This window comes from Anarhichas minor, unplaced genomic scaffold (assembly GCF_050575085.1).
Source record: "Anarhichas minor isolate MPS153535 unplaced genomic scaffold, ASM5057508v1 ptg000025l, whole genome shotgun sequence".
Classification (NCBI taxonomy): domain Eukaryota; kingdom Metazoa; phylum Chordata; class Actinopteri; order Perciformes; family Anarhichadidae; genus Anarhichas; species Anarhichas minor.
Window position 1 is genome coordinate 9,466,281 of NW_027466471.1, and position 15,160 is coordinate 9,481,440.

Consider the following 15,160-nt stretch of genomic DNA (forward strand, 5'->3'; position numbering starts at 1 on the left):
AATACCTGCAACTGTACTCCAACTGTGCCACATTCGTTCAGTCAGATCAACATCTTCTTCACCCGAAAACGACCACAGAAAGACCTGTATGAGAGATTTAGACCGTTAAGCATCATTTGTCACGTAGCAGCAGTCAGGTTGGAGTATACACACCTGGTCCTTTGGGCATTTTGAGTGTACCATCCTATCACTTCAAATCCCTCTGAGAATACACACAGCGATCTCCCACAAGTAGCACACCATCGACTAACAAATGACCCAAAATCACGGTTTTATCCACTATTACAACAAAGTAACTTTTCATCATGAGCCTACAAGTAAGCTTTTTGTCCCTTAGCGTTTCTTCATACATTTATGTTCAAACTCTCTTAAAACACACTGAAAGATGCACTAGAAGCCTTAATTAATGAGCTAATATTTAGTTCAGAAGACATTTAGAAGTTCAACAAACATCACAAACAGACTAAAGTTTCTCTCCTCTGCTGCCCTCCTGTTTCCAAAATGACATCACATAATCTGAAACGGTAGTAATCTGTGGTCTGTGTAAAAGATTTGTGCTATCGCCTCTGTCGGAAAAAACCCAGGGTGCTACCGGGTGAACAAATGCTGACGGTAGGCTTAAAAAATATCTTAAATTTCTCAACACCCATCACCCCGATAAACTTCAATAAATTTGCTTTTTTTTGTAATCTTTTGTAAACTCTTAATTTTAAAATAAGCTCAAGGTAGATCCTCTGACTGAAAAATTCCTGAAAGATCTGGATCACATAAAAATGTACAAAACGTTAAAAACAACTTATTTAAGATAGGTATTAGTTACCAATAATTCTCTTTTGTTTTTAAATATATATAATGTACCTTTGAGTGTGGCTATTGTTGCGTCCAGTGACAAATTAATCATTTCTCTCTCTGTCCCCGCCCACTCCGTCATGACTGACAGGTTCTGTGACCAATCAGGTGTTCCAATCTGAAGGCCAGAACCGATCAGAATGGTTCGCGCTATTTACCAAAGAGTCATTGAATCAGCTCGTCAGCATCAGGAGTGAACAGACCTTCAAAAGTTCTATTCAAACGAAACCAACCAGTTCTTTTGTGACTTTCTCTCTATCCACGACCTTTCCTTGTTTTTATATTTTCATGAATCTTTCCACTCCACAGGTTTTTCCTCGAACACTCGGTCTTTCTTGTCCTTTCTTCTCAGTTCATCGCTGCCAAAAGTGTCTTAACAAGTGATTGGATCCTATGATTATAACCGTATTTCTCTTTTATCTCTCTTTTCTACAAGACTCCAATTTATTCTGCCAAAGAGGTGAAACTAATCTACTTGTTCGGGTCTAATTCACTCAAAAGTAATGTTGTCCAAAAAGGCCCGACAGTTTATCCATCTCAGGCCTCTTTTTAACAAATTATGCTATTGCAATTTTGTGAGTGCTCCATTGCACATGCTCTTAAAATAAACTGAATTTGCTCTTAAACAAGTGAAATAACATCATCCCATTGGCAGACTGGTTGTTTTGTCTCACCAGTTGTTGAAACTGAATATATGATTAAATGACATATTAAGACAGACATTTGGGCGTTCTTGTAGTGACTCTTCTTTTCCTCAGTCTGACCAGAGGTTCTCCATGGCCATGCTGATCCTACACAGGATCCAGCGGCGGAGCGGGCAGTAATACTCGTAGTGAAACTGCTCAAACTCCGGCGTCTGGCGGATCTCATGGAGGAACGACACGTCAATGTCTGACTCCAGCAGTAGCAGCAGTGTGGGCACAGTGACGAGCAGGATACCCATTACCACGGCAACAAAGTGGGCCACACTCAGCACACACGCATTGATTCTTTCATTGGACGATAGCAGGCGCAGGCTGCTGGTCAGGACGCCACCCATTCCACCGCTGGCAGCCATTCGGGTGCATTCGTAGGCCCGGTCTCGCTCCCTCTCAGTCTCCAGCCGGGCCTGGATGTCAGGGTCGGCATGGAGCTCCCTCAGCATCCTGGCGGGGCTCTGGACCGGAGAGGAGAAGAGCATGTCGACGCCTCCCTGACTGTCGTCCACTGGGGTGGGTAGCATGCTGGCGCAAGGACTGGAGAAGAACAGGAAGATATTTAAAGAAAACACATAAGTAGAAAATAACCAGCGCCCAAAAGAAGAAGAAGAAGGCACATTTCTCAAAGGCTGATGTCAGAGCTGGTGTTTTCCGTTAGCAATAGCAAAGGCAGGTTTCAACCCGTCTTTCATAAGAGACATTCACACGGATACGTGTTGCTACAGACACGTACGCCTCAATAATGGGGAGGCAAGAGCCAAGAAAATACAAAGCATGCTGCAAAAGAGCAGTGCATGCCAGGTGCACTGTAGCATTGAAAAAGGATGGATTTGCATGTGTTTTGTTGACATAACAGCACAGCAACAGTGTTCTACACTATTGTAAGTAACTGTTAATTTACATCTTATGCTGTTATGCCACTGTTAACTATTTACTGGGGATAAATATGAGGAATTGTGAGCCAATTCTGTGGTATATCCTCGTGACTTTCAACCTTTCAACCTGCTTTTAGCTTTGTTTTTGGTCTCCACCAACTCCTTTGGGAAATATCTCTCTCTTATGCTGCTAAATGTTGACCAGCTGGTTGCTGATTTTTGTCTTTGTCTGTCTTCTGTTTGGTGCTAAGCAGATATAGTGTACAGTGGATTTTCCACTGACAACAGCTGCCGGCTGTGGCAAAATAGTAAAGTTGAGAACCAAAAAATGTAGTTATTATATGAAAATATCGATTAAAGCAGTGTAATAAAACTCTATAGACCTGTAGACGAGCTCAGAAATGGTGAGAGCACCGCTGGCCTCGTCATCTTCCTCCACTTCATCTTCAGCTTTGGGCGTCTGAGGTCGGAGACTTGAGGCTTCCGTGGAAACATGGGAAGGATGCAGGTCATTGCCTAAAGCAGAGATTCCTTCATTACATTGTTGCTCTGTGTTTGCAGGTGCAGCTGAAGGTTTGAGAGGAGACAAGGGGACAGATTCCTTCACAGCAACAACACCTGGTGAGAGAAAAAGACAGAAGAAACATGTTTTACATCTCATCGTATACTGGGTTTAAAGATAACTTAATATAGAGATACAATCAAAAAGATTTCCCATGAGGAATGCAGTTAAACAGCATCATCAGAGTGAAGAGCTTTATCCATCACCTGACTTTTTTCAGAGTATGTGTAAGAGCCATTATATATTGTTAACAGTTTTTTTGTATTTTATGTTTATTGCGAAAGTAATGTGTGTTATGCCTTTTAAAAATATTTACGATACAATATAGTTAAGATAATTGGTCATGTTGTAAAATGTGCTTTGACGTATGTTTTTTGCCCTATTAAGATAAAGACTCCTCTATTCTGTCCTGCTATTGGATCATTTTTGGTTGACTTCTTTAAGTAGGTTTTCAGTGCAAGTTAGGCTTTGATGGAGCAGGATGTGGAGCAACACTTTTTCTGACCACAGATTATAGACTTTTTAGTTATAGCCAGCAGAAGGTCAGTGTTTTGGTTCTCCATTTATTGCATACATATTTTGTCTATTTTTTGTTGTTTACATGGAATAAAACTACTTTTAACTACGAGCTACGAGCCTCACCATTGGACAGCTATACAAGAAAAGTTTAGCCTGCAAGAGCACGTAAGTTGGACATGGTAGTATACGCGAGTCAGAACCCTTTACATCCTGCAAGAAGTGGCGAAGAAGGACGGTAAAATAAGCTGCCACTACAGTACGAGTATAGTTTCTGGGTCACGTTCACAGTGTGAATATGTCACATACACAAAACACAGTCTTATTCTATGTAATTGGGCCAAAGTGCCACTCTCAGCTGTAGATTTTTATGCTGCAGTTTAACACTCGATCCACATGATGGCGATCCCGTATTTCTTATGGATAGAGTACACACAGATAATACTGACATGTAAAATGAAAAATTCAACCCTGAAAATGTGAGAAGACAATTATACTATAAGTTGACATCAAAATGGTTATTTATATAAGTGTTCTCATCTGGTTGGATTTGGCCTTTAGAGGCTGGCAGGGGGCATTGACTGTGAGTGTGAGTAAGACAGTTCAGGCTGTGACGGACTTCATGATACTGTTTGAACTCTCATTCGTCTTCAGGCTGATTTCAGTTTTTAGCTCGAAGAAGTGACTCTGCAGGGTCATTCCTGATGTGACATAGTGCGAGTGTGTGTGTGTGTGTGTGTGACTGTGTGTGTGTGTGACTGTGTGTGTGTGTGTGTGTGTGTAGATAGCTGAACTTCACTTTTCACTTTGAGGTGATGAGTTTAGACGTCACTGATGCGTCAGAGCACACGATGAATCTGAATATGAACATGAACACCTTTTTGTGTGTCAGTGTGTGTGTGTGTGTGTGTGTGTGTGTGTGAATGTTAAAAATAAGACCAGCTGTCTTCGTGCTATGGATTAAGCTGGAGCTTGGGGTAAATGTCCAGTTACATATGGCTCAGTGAACACCTCTGTAATCCAGACTCTATCTCATGATCACACACACACACACACACACACACACACACACTCACACACACACACACACACACACACACACACACATTTACCTTCTCAAACAGAGCTAAGAATTGACAAAAGAGAAAGGTTGAAATATCGATGAAATCACAGAAAGACAGGTGTTTGTTTGAACTCAGGGACAAACTAACTAATCAGTTACCATGTCAACTGATTCAACTATGAGTTGAGAGAAATTAAAGACGAACATCGGGGGAGGGGGTGGAAAACCTGAGGAGCGAGTGGTGACAGCTACCATGGAAACAGAGTCAGCAAAAAGGCAACGAGTGAATGAACTCAGAGAGGGAGAGCGAGGGAGAATACACCTGGAAACAGGGAAGCAAGACCAGAAGCTAGAATTAGTTGTTCAACATCTGAACATTAATGGTTGCTGCTTTTGTAAAATATTCCATCAAACTTGGCCAGTGAAGAATTTGTCATAATTCATCTTCTCACGGTGCACAGTTGCATACAGGGCAAGACAGACTTATTGAATACAGATTTATTATACGGAAAAAAATAAGAAACAAAGGATGATTTTGGATGTGTTCAAGTAAAGAAGCTGTATTTTCGTGCAGAAAAAAGAGGAGATGATTATACGACAAAAATGGCACATACGATGCATGACGATGATGACAAAACTCCTTAACAATGATTGTCTTGACAAAAGAGTCCACAGGCTGAATGTGGTGTGAAAATAATCATGGCATTAGCTATGCCCTCTTATCCATGAAGGTTGGGAGGAGGGCTGGCCAGATCCCAGCTGACATTGGGTGAGAGGAAGGTTGCCAGTCAATCAAACATTCACACCTACAGGCAATTAAGAGTTGTTATCCCAACATGCAACGTCTTTGCACTGTGACTGTGGGAGGAAACATGCAAACTCCAAATACAAAGGCCCTTCAGGGCAACATTCATGTTGCATGAATGTGAATGATTGTCTTTCTCTATGCGTCAGCCCTGTGATTGACTGCCGACCTAACCAGGCTGTACCCCACATCTCAGGGCCTGCGACCCCCAGGAATTATAGCTAATCGATGGAGTGAAAAATAGAGAATCAGAGGGAAACAGGAACTAGCGCATTCTTCTCCACAAGTAAGGAAACCTAATTCAAAATTCAATTGACATTTGTAGCTACTCTAATAACGGCATTTCAGCCTGGAACAGCTTTTATCCTACAGTACGTTGTGTGGCTCGCTTCATATGTCGAGTTAAGGATCTTTTTTTCTTTTCTTTTTTTAATTATCCAATGTTGTTCATTCATAACAGGAATCCCCCAGGGAGCGGGATTAGACTAAAGACTAATCATCTTTAGTCTACAATAAACACATTCCTGAATCATGTCTCGGCGCTGGTCTTCAGATGTTCACAGGCGATCCAGTCATATATATATGCACTCAATGATTTTCTCACACCTCATTTACTGTATTACTTCACGGTCAAGGCAAGTTCATCAGTAACTTAACCCCTGAAGAGGTTATAATATACAATAGTGCAATGAAAATATTATATATGAGTATTTCGGCAAGTTCGTAATAGGACAACAAAATGTAGCACATATAGTTTAACTCTGCAGTCTGTGAACATGTTTTATATTTGTTATTTGAAGGCACTTCTATTCTAAGGATATGCATTGGAAAATAGCAGTATAGCTATAAATGCTGTGATACATTGCATTGGAAAATTGTTGTATATTTATGTATACATTACATTACATTTGATGGATATGCATGAAATCAGGTTACGATGACTAAGTTCCTGAACTGTTATGCTTGTAGTTTTTTTTTCTGTGCTCACAGTAAATGTAATTTAATTTTGTTGAAATCGCAAAGGTTTCAATTTCTTATACCAGGTTCGGTGTGTGGATGGAGATTCGATAAGTGAACCCCAGAAACACGGAGGCTAGTCCACATGTGACGTCATGACTCCCTTCCCACATTCATCTCATCAGACCCTCTTGACAGGTGAGATGATTATTCAGAAATATCACTCGTATTTAACTATATACTGTATTCCTTTAAAGGAAACACAACATTCCCAACCTTGGTGCAGTCCAGGTACCACAGCATAAGCACAAAAGTGTCTGAACTACAGTAAATCATTGTTTCTTTATGGCTGCTCAAACGCGACTTAAGCTTCAGCTGACTAAAATGACACTGTATCAGTAAATGAAAATAGCAACATTATTATTTACTGACTGTGAGGGCAGCAATGGTCATTTCACATCACGACTAAATAAACCTGACCAAGTAGAAACTGTTTTATTTTTCCAGGTCCGAAGTAAGAAATCCACTCAACACATACAACACAGTTTCTGCTGTTTTCCCATGTTTTATATACCGTCTGCTTTCTGTCTGTTAGCCCTGATGCAAGCCTCTCCTTAGAAGAGGTCATTCACACCACGAGGCACTACATTCCTGTGTGGCCACCGTAAACACTGCAAACACACTCGTGCCAACACAGAGCAGGGTTTTCCCCTGTTTTGCAAGTGTTGACATAGCCATTCATCTTTGTCATGCAACCTCATCATTGACACCCAAACACCTCCAAAGTAAATGTATCTGTGCGACTGTGCATGTGTGCAAGAATAAAGCTGTCACTGTACTGTATGTTTACTCAGCTCTTCTCTTTATTCATTTCTCAACTCGCCCCTGATACTCAAGAAAGGTTTTAGCAATTAATCTCTATGTATGTTAGGGATTACTACATCGTTAATTAAGCACCTCAAACTACGATGGAATAACCTCCCGCTCTCTGTTTACAGTTTCAAGTGAAACAGGATCAGCTGTAAAGCATCACAGCTAAACCTCATGAAGATGAATTACAAATGATCACTAATATAAAATCAAAAACTACAAGTAGAAATCCTTCCTCAATCCCTGTTGTTTTACAACAAATGTGTGCTGCATTTCTCATACATATTTTACACATCCAGACAGAAACAGTGTGCTAAAGTATTGTCTTATACTGTAGCTATCAACAGTATGTACAGCAGTTACTTCAACACACTATGTTTGTGCATGCTGCATACTACTCAATATCTTTCTCTCTCTCTGTCTCTCTCTTCATCAGCACATGCACACACACACACACACACACACACACACACACACACACACAAACATTAAAGGGATCTCTAGAGTCTCAGGATGTTTGACAGACTACACTCACAGTTTGCACCATGCGGTTGCCACAACAAACCTGGCAACCCAACTACTGGGCTGAACTAGCTCATACATTTTTTATTTTTTTGCAAGCTTAATTTCTTCAATACTGATTTAAATGTGGAAATACATGTTTAACGCTGCATCACACTGGAAAGGCTTGTACTCCAGTTTTCATGTGATGTGTTGAAGAAATACAGGGTTCAATGAAACTCCATTGAATGCCCTTAAACTTGAAGAAACTGAAAGACAAAAGCTGCACTATAATAATCTTGTAAGTATCTTGATGTATTTCTGACACATATTTCTGCCTCTTGGCACCCAATCTTACTCTGTTCCAGCGTATTTCTCTGAAGTCCAGTACTGATTCCGGCGATGCGTCCCCCATGTCCCACCAGCCGTACATAAACATCCTGCGCCGTGTGATTGGCTATGCGTAGATGCAGGCTCCGGCGTGTTGTTATCTTCACCTGGCACCTCAAGGCCTCAGACACTACTATAGATGATTCCCGTTCATCTGTAGACTCCCCTGGGTGGAATACTTCAAGAGGCCCGACCTGTCCCTCCTCCATTCCCTCACCCTCAAGCCTCTCTGGGGTCACGTCCAGCCCGAGTCCCCCTGCCCTGCCCTGGCTCCCACAGCTCAGGGTGTCGCCTGCGTTGGGTCGGTCGCCAACTCCCAGCTCCAAACTGCTCTGCATGAGGCCGCCTCCAACATCACTGCTTTTTCTGTGCTCAAGAACCTCCATCATTCAGTCTGATGACAAACCTCAAACCCAGCTGTCGGTGGTTAGACCCCCACACCCCAACTGACCATGCTGCCAGCTGAGCTTTGGGGCCGGGATGGGGAGGAACACACACACACATACACACACACGCCTATACATACACACTGAGAGAGATGGTGAGAGACAAGACACATTCTCTCTCTCTGAGATACAGAGACATGGCTGGCCCTCCAGTGAATGTCAGCGATGTTAACAAAGAGTGGAGGGGTATTAGAGGAGGATCAATCCCAGAGCTGCACTTTCTATATATAACCAGGTGGTCCTGGCAGCAGAGGGGCAGCTAATCTAACTCTGATTACAAAAGGGGCAGACCTGACTCAGGAAGGGATGTGGAACACTTTCTTTTCCTCTCTGCAAGTCTTTATTTATCTGGCTTTTCCTCTTATCAAACATATTTATTTCTGTTTCACTCGGCAGTTGATCTGCTACAACACTGACAAACAGAGACAAACTTCAGTCACTCAAATACATCTCTCTGAGCTAACATTTGACTACATACAGGCAAACGCAGACTGTGAAAGGACAAAGTCTAGCATTAAAATTAAGTTAACTGTTCAGTAGTTTGCTTGAGGAAAAAGGAAGACTTGTTGCATCACTCCCAGGGCGCCTTTTAGTGTGTTTAGCCGATGAAGTGATGATCAAATGTGAGACATGGAATATAAACTCTAATCCCCATGAAACATCCATGAGTGATACCCGTAGCCAAAACATGACCACTGTGTGTGTGTGTGTGTGTGTGTGTGTGTGTGTGTGTGTGTGTGTGTGTGTGTGTGTGTGTGTGTGTGGATTTTGATAGATAAGAAGGGTACAGGCTGTACAAACAGAACAAGGTCAGCACTGACCTTGGGTCAGCTTCCTGTTTCCCCTCTAATGGCTGAGATTAGTGCTCTGAATATAGACGGTGATCCTAGACCATCTCGAGGACACTTTATCCCAAAGTCCTTGCAGCAGCCTTCTTAAAACAGCTTGCCTGTTCAAAAGAGGGGTCGTTCTCGAAACAAACTAGTTTGGATGAACTGCTGAAACAAGGAATGATTTACTTGAAGGCATTCATGGAGTTGCACTCGCTGTTACACACAAAAAGTGAGAGAAGCACTTGTGTCATAAGCAACATTGCTCAAAAAGTGTGAAATGAAACGGTCAAGAGAGGGTGAGAGAAGTCTCCTACAATAGTACAGCAGTAAAAACCTGCCTTCCTACATGGGCCATTGACAGCTTCTGGGCCCGTGTGCAGCTGCACTGGTTGCACCATCAATATTTACACCACTTGTTATATTCTGCATGGTCATCTAACTTGTCATTTCCTAAATCTGGGTACTTCTAGTCTAGGTTGACCTAGGACCTTTGATTGATTAGGGCAACATGTTGTGAATCCACCAGAATCTGATCGGAAACTACAGTCAAAGCCATGAACAGAAAAATAGGAATGTAGGATCCAAAACATTTCTAACAATAGCCTATTGCTAATCCTTCACTGTTGCACAGTTCAACACATTTGTAAAGAATAAACAACTAAATTGTTTTATATTTTATTGAGTAGCCTACAACACAGAGAGGCAGGTACTGCAGTAGGACACAAGGCATTTTCAAATTGAATTTTGTGCCATTACTCAGACTGCATCATGTCAGTGGTGCATGAGGCCCGTGATTTGATGACTACCTCCTGCCCCTCCCAAACCAACCAACGGAGACAGACGGGATGCTTACTGCTGCACCTCTTTGACCATGAGCCAAGAAGAATTGATTTTTCTCTAAATGGGATGAGGGAAGAGGAGAGAAAGACATAGAGAGGAGGAGAGGCGGAGAAAGTGAGGTGATGGCATTAAATTCTATCAGATGAGGCGCGAGAGAGAGAGAGAAGTCCATCAAGAGTTTGAAGAGGGTGATGGCACAACAGTATGATTGAACTGCACATGTGTGAAGGCCTAAGGGCCACGGGTCGGGTTGATGTGTGAGAATGAAGGAGGGAAGGAGCGAGGAAGGAAGGAAGTGTATAAAAGATGGAGGGAAGGAGTTAGGCACCCGGAGAGGTGCATGCCACTGCATGTTTTTGGGTGAACATTGATATACACCTATAAAGATAACTGATCAGTCACAGTGCTCTCTGACATCCCTCCCTCCCTGTCTGCTGCTTGTGCTTAAGATACGGTCACATTACATTTCTGTTCAACAATATTTCCCCACACTCTGCCCCGGACGAGGACATAACGTCATGGCCTCTAATGCGAGAAACACATAAATACTGATCGGAGCAATCACAAACAGTAAACAGTGTGTGAGGATGACGCAACAGTTTCTAGTGTGACAATGTACTAAAAACAAGTGAAATGTTCTGGTTCTCACAGGACAGCAGCGCTACAAACATGTGATTAAAGAGTATCTATGTATTGCTCTAGATCGAGGTACCCAACAATATATAAAGTATTTAAAATTAGCCCGACCGTAAACATCTACAGCTCTCAACATGTCGTCTGAGCATTATCAGCTGAAACCACCATTACGGCTGATAACGCTGTCCCAACCGACAGCGTCGTCGCGGGAGTGTAAACACTGTTGGCTCATCAGCACTTTTGCCGCGGTTTGTACTGTTGATGCTGTTAGCATTGTCAGCTACGAGACGTCGGCTCAGGCGTCACCATGTTGCGAGGCAACCGAAATGCTTCCGATCTCGTATCTTGAACCTTTAATACTACAATCATTTTATTTCTAACTCATCTGTTGCATTGACATTATTATTGAAAGTCTCATTATCAATAAAATCACAATGTGTTGATTGTTAAGCGGATTAACAACACCTGACTTCAGCTTTACTTTTAAAACTAAAACTATGCCCTTGTCATTCCCACTGCCACACACACACACACACACACACACACACACACACACACACACACACACACACACACACACACACACACACACACACACACATTTACCTTCTCTTCCACCTCTTTATCTCCAATTTCTTCTGTAATATACCCTCAAATTTGTCTTACATTCACCCTCACTTTCTCCTGTTATGCTTTGCCACACACACTCCTCCCTCCTCTACATCCTTATTTCCAACTTGAGCCTGTGGATCACATCCTTCCAAATCTTCGCTCATCTCTTCAGCCCTACAGTCCATTTTCTCCTCTCTCATGTTTTCTACATCTCTTGTAACTCCTCTCTCTACATCCCGGCTCTCGTTTTGTCTTGTGTAATCTCACCATGAGCTCTACCTGCTTTCTCCTCACTAACAACAAGATTTATGCTTTAATCAGATAATAGGTCGTAGCGGAGAGTGTCAGGATTAATAACGGAGAGAAAAAGTGACAGAGAATTACGATTACGAACATGCCTTCATAAACATAAATATTGATATGTTCTTGATCACTTTGTGTTGTGTCTATTTGCCTTTTCTGTTCAAAAACTATGTGTCTTGAGGCACTGCTGGCCCTTCAATGTCATTTATAAATGCTTTATAAGGCATAAATAGTCCTCACTTTAGATGAGGTCACACAAAACACTTTACTAACGAGTAGTAACTACCTTAATAAATCATGAATTAATCATGAATTGCAGTATTAATATGCATTTATAAAGCATATATTAACATAGTCCCTAACCATTAGTGCATATCTAAATCATTATATATATATATATAAATGCATGAATAATGTACATCTAAATAAGTTATTCATCATTTACTAACACTTTATAAATTATCTTATTAATCATCTACAACTCCTTAATAATTGGTTTGTAAAATATATAATACTTCATTTACAAATGGAGAATCCATCATTTATAAAGTATGAAAACACAATAATGAAACACATAATAGACGGGCTTATTAATCAAGAATAAAACATTTATAACTGTTGTTATGAACTGCATACTAATGAATTATTAATGTAGGAACAATGCTTTATAAATGATGAATTAAGTGTTTACTCATACTTAACTAATGCTTCATAGTGTGTAGTTATTATAAAGTGTTACCAAAGGGACCCAAGGAAGCTTTACTGTACATACAGTATATGAAGGGAGAATAAATAACACACAAACAGGAAACAATGCTAAAATTGGACAAAACAGAATAGAGAAGGGTGATTCATGGAAGTGCATACGCACTCACACACCCATGTACACAGAGTCCACTGTCAATTTGCAGACAATATAGTTGAGCATGCGTGCTAAACACTTCACTATTATAATGCAAACACTGAATATTCACATGTACCAATATACAGAAAAATCACAACAACTAACAGATTGCATTGTGCACACAGAACCATACAAAGCCTTTACACAGAGACAGACCCTTTGGAGCCAAACAAATTACTTCTAATTGAGTTTTCCGTAATGATAACATAAGCTGGCTCTGTTTCTGTGTACCTTCCTCCGTAGAACAAACACAAAGTCGGACACAAGGAGACAAAGACACACACAGGCATGGTGGTAAACTCAGGGAGGATCATGGGAAGGGTATTTTTAGCGTGCTGCGATTGGTGTCTCCAGGGAGACAAGACTGATGGGAGCATCAGCTGCTCAATTAACGCTTTCTGTCTGTGAGGGTTGTGTATGTGCATGTGCAAGTGCATCTTCATACACAAGGGACACCCATGTGACTTTCCAGAGGTCTAAGGCAGAAGGGCATGGTGTGTGTGTGTGTGTGTGTAGAATAAGTAACATCCTACCAGTGTCTGTAGTCGTCTCTTCGTATTCGTTGGTGGAGGGCAGTGCAGGTACCAGTGGCTCCATGTTCATGATGAGGTTTTTATGGCTAAGAGAGTTAAAACTTCGACTCTGACCAAACTGGGCTCTGAAAACACAAACATCAACTACACTGACTGCTTTGTGCGTTACGTTGAGGTGTGTGTTGTCTTGCATAATGAAAGCACATCTGCTCTAGTTTCACAATCTTTCCTTGCACATTTTGAGTTCCATAACTGGATGGTAGTTAGATCTGTATTTGTAATATCCCGCTGTGGGAGGGTATTACTGCAAACAGGCAATAGCGTAATTTTCTAACTGTGTAAGGGAGTTCAGTGTGTTTGTCCTTTTCACTTGTCCTTACCTGCGAACGTCTGGTGGCTCTCTCTGAATCTTCGAGCTGGCTTCTATCACCTCCTTTGAAACTCTTCCGCTAACAGGGACAAACACACATTCGTTATAAGTAAGAAAAGTGTTTCATTTTTCAAAACTCTACTAAACAACATTTAAAAACAAAAGGATTAAAACAGCAGAAATGTTTGTAATACATGCAGATCTACTTAAACTCCTCAGGCTCAGGATGAAATTGCGTTAAAGACTCAAACTGGAACGGGAGGCCAGTGAAAAGCTGCTTAAATCAGTATGATGCTCGTCTTTGTGTCTATGTCAAGTTGAAGACAAGAAAGCCTCACTGATAAGACAACATCAGATGAGACACATGTGATTTTTCATCTGTGTTTTGCAGTTGTTGCATAATCAGTGCTGCTGAGCAGGCAGATTCCTGCCAGCATGGTCAGTAGCTCCGTTAATCTGATGTTTGGCCGACTGGAGTTCTGGACTCTGACTACACTGTTTCAAGTCAGCAGACTCCACCTTCCCACCCTTTAGTCTGTTGTTGCAGAGATTGATGGTTAGGTTGTAAGTAAGCCGGTGAGATGAAACATCTGGCGTTGTAGTCATCCAGTTGTGGATAGTCACAACAATACTGTGTTCTGTAAAATGTGCGTCTATGCTGTAAAATGCTGTACAAGGAACCACAATCGTCTGTTCCAATAGGATGAAGATCTGATCTGTTCTGCTTTATAAAAACTGGCTCCGTTTGTGGTCCAGCTTTCCGCTTTGCATTTGCACAAATGACCAACAAACTCCACCTTATGCTATTACTCATCATTGAGCCCTTGAGCCAGACTGCTTTAGCTAGCTGATGAAATGGAGCAGACTGAAGTGTAATGCTGGTAAAGAGCTTTATCTGAGGGGAGAATCAGAGCTAACACGGCTTCAATAACAGACTTTAGTTAGGCTTTCCTGTGATATGAGGGTCGGTCGATTACAGAAGCCAAGGCCAAGCTGGATACTGATGTCCAAAGAGGAGATCTACAGCATGTTGATGGATTTACAGTAAATCAGCACGTGTGGTAGCCTATGTACATTTCTCAGGTTAGTGCACAAGGTGAAGCATAATTAATTAAAAGTAGATTGATGGAGTAGTTGAGTGTTGACCTGCTGATGAATTGTGGGTAAATTTGCGTTTTTAAAATCTCTCTCGGGGTTATTTCTGACTCTGTGGCCCAATCGCAATGTCCCCCCTTACGGACTTTGAGGCGCGGTCCCGCAAAGTCCGTGAGGGTTTAGTGCTGTCCCACTGTCAAATCATCGAGTGTTTGAGGGCTCTCTTGCAGATATCTTGAGCCCTTTATGAACCCTTACCGTAAGTCAGCATTAGATGCAGACTTTGCCTAAGGGAATTACCCACAAATCATTGCAATGTGACGTCAAACACGGGGTAACCAGTGGACGCATGGAGACGTAAAAAAAAGGTAAACAAAGAGGACGGATCACGTGTGTCCAGCCTGTCATATTCTATTTACTCAGAAACATTAAGGGTTGAAGATGGAACAAAAAATTAACATGAAATCAGAAGATATTTATTTATTTACTCATCAAATATTTG

General features: G+C 41.6%; 1 protein-coding gene across 1 annotated transcript in view; it reads right to left on the reverse strand.

Moving 5' to 3' along the window:
* Nucleotides 1-1,603: 1,603 nt before the first annotated feature.
* Nucleotides 1,604-15,160, reverse strand: part of frmd3 (FERM domain containing 3) — a 50,491-nt gene continuing 36,934 nt past the window's right edge. The window contains exons 14-17 of the mRNA XM_076099360.1: nt 13,574-13,642; nt 13,194-13,318; nt 2,806-3,040; nt 1,604-2,084 (exon numbers count right to left, since the gene is read on the reverse strand). Coding sequence (XP_075955475.1) covers nt 1,604-2,084; nt 2,806-3,040; nt 13,194-13,318; nt 13,574-13,642 — 910 coding nt within the window. The remainder of the gene's footprint in view (nt 2,085-2,805; nt 3,041-13,193; nt 13,319-13,573; nt 13,643-15,160) is intronic.